The 5,654-nt window shown below is 35.3% G+C and overlaps 1 protein-coding gene across 8 annotated transcripts; it reads left to right on the plus strand.

Annotated features, from left to right (window-relative positions):
• The first annotated feature begins 1,275 nt into the window (after positions 1-1,275).
• On the plus strand, positions 1,276-5,654 carry LOC116171151 (uncharacterized protein K02A2.6-like). Of its 8 annotated transcripts, XM_031487841.1 has the most exons (3): positions 1,940-2,049; positions 2,622-2,644; positions 2,701-5,654. In XM_031487841.1, exon 3 carries the CDS (start codon positions 2,739-2,741, stop codon positions 5,562-5,564), a length of 2,826 nt encoding a protein of 941 aa, XP_031343701.1. In that variant the 5' UTR covers positions 1,940-2,049; positions 2,622-2,644; positions 2,701-2,738; the 3' UTR covers positions 5,565-5,654. The 8 variants fall into 8 exon arrangements, with proteins under 8 accessions (XP_031343703.1, XP_031343704.1, XP_031343706.1 ...); XM_031487843.1 differs by having other exon boundaries at positions 1,276-2,979; positions 5,383-5,654; XM_031487844.1 differs by having other exon boundaries at positions 1,276-2,984; positions 5,383-5,509.

The following is a 5,654-nucleotide window of genomic DNA, read 5'->3' on the forward strand; positions in this document are numbered from 1 at the left end:
ACTAACTTTAAATTAAAAAATATACAAGACAAACAAATAATCATATCTATCATATCTCAAAGCAACTTTATTTCTTGCTCTGAGGCTTAAATAATGGTTAAATGAACATGCTTATCAGTGTATACAGTACGATGCGCTTTCAGTTTGCTTACACTTTTTAAGCGAATGAGATAAAAGGATGCTAGAAAATCATAATTTGCAACATCACCACAGCTTATTTAAGTAAGCTGTGACATACATCACTGTACAGGGTGTCCATTTTCTATACTTTTATGGGGTATTTCCGTAACTGTTGTGTTAGTACCTACTATCAAAAAAGTAATAAGGTGCCATAGGCTCTGTTTGGGTTAAACTTAAAAAGGTAATATCAAAATGAAAATATTCGCTCAGTTAAGAAAATACGGGGAAAAATTAAAAAACTGGTCAATTTCAGAATGACCCTATATATTTTCTTAGTTAAAAAAGGTACAGAAAAATGTTTATTACGAAACCTAATTTTTTAAATGGAATGACGCCCTCTAAATTTTAATCTAAAAGGCTAGCATATTAAATTTTCATTTCGAAAATACAACACACTATAGGGTTAATATTCAAAAAAAGTGACTCAAAAAAAACAAAAAAATTTCAAAGCGATTTTTAAATTTAAAAAAAATATTTTTTGAATCTTTTTGAACCAATATTGAATTTTTTTAGTGTTATATTTTTTAAATTATTTATAATAAAATATATAGGGATAGGTTCGATAACTTTTTTACCTGACCACGTATACTTACTTTAAAAACGTCGACGTATTCAACAATCATTGTAAAGAAACGTTTGTAATAAACATTGCCGCAATGTTTACCATAATTATCTAAGTTTGACTCAAAAAGAGCACATGACGCCTATATTACTTTTTTATTACACTAACAATTACGAAGATATCCTACAAATGTGTCGAAAATGTTACACCCTATGGCCTACATGACTGCCAGTGCACTAAAATGATGTATTCGTATTCGCAACAAAAATGTAACTGCAATGGGAAATAAAAATATTTTAGCGCATTTTTGATTCTTAAAAATTATGGGTACCTACTCTTTGCTTATAGTTTCACAATAACTATCGGCCGTTCGGGCGCTTTTTAAAAATCGATCAAAATCTCGGCAACGGAATATCGTGGAACTTTCGGGATTACAGCATTATATTCCGTGTTATTCCTGCATCGGCCGATCATTGGTTTGAGCGCCTTTTATAAATTGATCGAGATCTCGGTAACGGATGAATGAGATGTATGACAAATGCCATATACAGTATGGGAAATGGACTGTAGAAAAGTAAGGAAATAAAATGACATTCGGTACTCGAGCGAGCATGAAGAAGGTGTTTCATTGCCCATAAAGAGAATATGCTAAACGCGTGCAAAGTGTACATTACATGGCGACGAGGAACAAGTAACTGTTAATTCGGGTCCGAAGAAAGAAAGTATATCTAAACAGTGGAAACACATCAGCGAACGATAGGCTCCGTTCTATAGCAAAGACGTGTAAAAACCTGTAAGCGAAATGGCGACAGTTGAAGATAAGCCAAGGTTAATTGGACATATCAAGGAATTCAACATGGGTCAAGACTTTCATATATATGAAGAAAAATTTGCGCAATATTGCGAAGCAAATGGAATTGAGGAAAAGAAGCGAATAGCAATGTTGATCAGCCTAATATGTGACGACACATACAAAACATTGCGAGATCTATGTTTTCCCGACAAACCACACAGTAAGACGTACGAAGAATTGTGCAAGATATTGCGGGAACATAACTCACCGCCAAAGAATACGTTCCGCGAGCGAATCAAGTTTTATCAGGAAGTGCAAAATCCAAATGAAAGTTGTAGTGAATGGTACGCGCGGATTAAACGACTAGCCATTGACTGTAAATTCGTAAATATATCAGACGTGCTCAAGGATAAGTTTGTAGCAGGTTTAAGACCAGGTCCGGTACTGGACAAAACTGTAGAATCCGAAGTCACCATAGAATTAAAGGCGATCGTCGACATAGCTGTTGCGAAGGAGACCGCGATTAAATGTTCATCCTTGACCACAAGGGACATCAATGCCGTTACAACACACAAACAGCTGCGAGGAAACCGTTTTCGATCAAATGGACCGTCTAGAATGTCAACCAGCAGTGAGCTGAACCGAAATCCTTCGGATGATCATAGTCAACGACGGAAGCCCAAATGTGCATGCTGCGGAAGGAAACACACGGGAGTATGCAAGTATAAATCATACATGTGTAACCGATGTAATAAGGTGGGTCATCTAGAAATTGTTTGTAAGCAAGTAAAGCCAATATTGAACGTTAATGAATGCGACATTCAGCCGATTTGTAAAGTAGGTACTAATGTTAAGTTAGATAGCAAACCTATAATGTTGAAGGTAAATATTAACGGAAATGAGTTGGACGTATTGCTAGATTCAGGTTCCCCGATTTCAACAATTAATGAGGCAACTTATTACAAATACTTTAATCAGATTATTAAAGTTACCGAGCATGTATTCTGTGGATATCAAGGCGATCTTATCATTCCGGTAGGATATATCGATGTAAATATTAGGTTTAGGAATAGGGTTAAGTTACTAAGATTTTTTGTAATCAAAACACGGCAAGCTAATTTAGTAGGCAGAGATTTTATGCAATTATTTAATATTAACTTTTCAGGGTTAAATGTAATTGACATCCATGATCATGCCTCTGTGATGATAACACGTGAATTTCCCGAAGTTGTGAATGGAGGGTTAGGCACATTTAAATATGCCAAGATTACGTTAAAGTTGAAAGTTAACGCCATTCCAAGCCACAGTAGACCACTACCAGTTCCATTGGTATTGAAACCTAAGATTGAAAAAGAATTGGATCGTTTAATTGCTAATGGTATTATTACGCCAGTCATTTCATCTGATTGGTCATCGCAGATTATTCCTGTCATGAGAAGTAACGGTACGGTAAGAATATGTGGTAATTATATTAAGTTGAATAAGGAGTTAGAGGACGTGTTTTATCCACTGCCACGCATTGATGACATTTATGCGAGTTTAAGTGGGAATTCAAAGTTTTCTAAAATAGACTTGTCTGATGCTTATTTACAGTTTGAGCTTTCGGATGATTCAAAAGGTCTCGTCACAATTTCAACACATAAGGGTCTCTTTAGGGTAAATAGAATGCCATTTGGAGTGAAATGTAGCGGATTTTATTTCCAAAAGCACATTGAGCAATTGTTCCAAGGCATACCCAATGTCTTCATCTTTCAAGATGATATATTGGTAGGTCATAGGGAAGAAGAAAACGAATTGGAAATATTACGAGAAGTTTTTGATAAATTGGCAAAAGCAGGGTTAAAAGTCAATGTCGATAAATGTAAATTTCTTCAGGGAGAAATCAAGTACCTGGGGTTTGTGTTAACAAAACAGGGACTGGCTAAGGATAAAGAAAAGCTACAAGCCATAAATGTAATTCCTTATCCAACCAATATGAAAGAGTTACGTTCCTTTATCGGGATGGTAAATTATTATTCGAGGTTTGTTCCCAAAATGTCTGAATTATTAGAACCCTTATATATATTGTTAAGGCAGGGTCAAGAATTTAAGTTTGACGAGGGGTGTAAGAATGCTTTTGATAGGTTAAAGTCAATTATTATGACAGATCAAGTATTGACATATTTTGACCCAGGGTTACCAATTTATATTACAACCGATGCAAGCAAAACTGGTATGTCAGGGGTACTCTCTCACATAATGCCAGATGGGGTTGAAAGAATCGTAGCCTGTGTGTCACGAACGTTTACCAAGGCAGAACTTAATTATTCTACAGTTCATCGTGAAGCGTTAGCGTGTATATTTGCAATAAAAAAATTCCATGACTATATTTTTGGTCAAAACTTTACAATCAGGACAGACCAAAAAGCACTTATAGCAATATTAGGTAATAATAAAGAAACAAACCAGACTTACGCGAATAGGTTAAAAAGATATGCACTTTATCTTTCAAATTTTAGTTATAAAATTGAACACATAAAAGGGCAGAAGAATGTGATAGCAGACTGTTTCTCTAGATTAACAATAGGTAATCAAGCAGATAATAATGTAGATACATATGATGAAAATGGACTTTATTTTACCGACACTTCAATTATTGACATTAGTCAAATTCAAAGCGAAACTGAAAAAGATGAAAATCTTAAGTTAGTGATGGAGTATTTAAAAAGTTCATGGCCAAATGAAATTAGTTCAGAATTAAAACCATTTCATAACAGGCGATTAGAGTTACAGACCATAGCAAATTGTTTATTTTGGGGGCACAAAATTGTTGTACCGCTCAAATTACAAAAACAAGTAATGTTAGATCTGCATGCGTCACATCAGGGCATTGTGCGTTCAAAAGCTTTAGCTAGATCATATTTTTGGTTCGTTGGCATGGATAAAGCGATTGAGCAAATGTGTAAGTCATGTGTGGCATGCACCAAAATAAAACCATGTCCAGACAAAATATATGTACCATGGCCAAAATCACATACACCATTTGAAACTGTTCATATAGATTATTGTGATCTTGGGAAAACTCACTTGTTAGTGATTGTGGATTCATATACCAAATGGTTGGAAATATATGAAACTCCAGTCATAACAAGTAAAGTTACAATAGAAAAATTACGCGATTGTTTTGCACGATTTGGACTACCGTACACGGTGGTATCAGATAATGCTACAGTCTTTACATCACAAGTGATGCAACAATTTTTTACGAATAATAAAATCAAGCATATGACCATTGCACCTTACTCTCCACAAAGTAACGGGCAAGCTGAGAATTCAGTAAAAACTGTTAAAACTAGTTTAAAGGCCGCTTTAGCGGATTGTTCGAACACTGGAGTAGAGTTGTCAGTTTTAATTGCGAGGTTTCTTATCACATACAGAGACACTCCACATTGTGTAACAAAAAAATCACCCGCAGAATTGTTATTTGGGAAACGAATTAGAACGAAATTTGACCTTTTGATTCGACCGAAATATCAAACAAATGATGCAAACCAAAATAACGAAAAGATGACAAGAAATGTACGTTCATTTCATAGGGGGGATGTAGTACTAGTCAGAGACTACCATGACATCAATAAAGTACAGTGGATGGAAGCACAAATAGAGGACAAAATCGGGTCAACTATGTATGAGTGTAAAACGATAACAGGAGTAATGTGTAGACGACACGTAAATCAGATTAAGTTATTACGTAAAGCCAATAAGGAAGGGAATGTGGCTATGCATGACGTTGATGATAAAACAATTGAAAATCATTCAGAAAATGACAAAGTAGAAATCCATTCTTCACATTTTGATGACATTACAGGTCAAGGTTATCGGCATAGGTATGATCAGGAGATGACACAGGAATCCAGAAACATAGTAGATACACCCATTGTAGGTCAAGATAACACCGCCTCAGAGACTAGACCTAGAAGGGGAATACGTTTACCAAGTAAATACAATAATTATGTAATGGGTTACATTAGATTAAGGGGGGAGATGTGAGATGTATGACAAATGCCATATACAGTATGGGAAATGGACTGTAGAAAAGTAAGGAAATAAAATGACATTCGGTACTCGAGCGAGCATGAA

The sequence above is a fragment of the Photinus pyralis genome, unplaced genomic scaffold (genome assembly GCF_008802855.1).
Source record: "Photinus pyralis isolate 1611_PpyrPB1 unplaced genomic scaffold, Ppyr1.3 Ppyr1.4_LG5, whole genome shotgun sequence".
NCBI classification, from domain to species: domain Eukaryota; kingdom Metazoa; phylum Arthropoda; class Insecta; order Coleoptera; family Lampyridae; genus Photinus; species Photinus pyralis.

Bases quoted from the DNA above. Each gene is read 5' to 3' on its own strand.
- LOC116171151 (XM_031487839.1), top strand. From the start codon at position 2,673: ATGCAATTATTTAATATTAACTTTTCAGGGTTAAATGTAATTGACATC.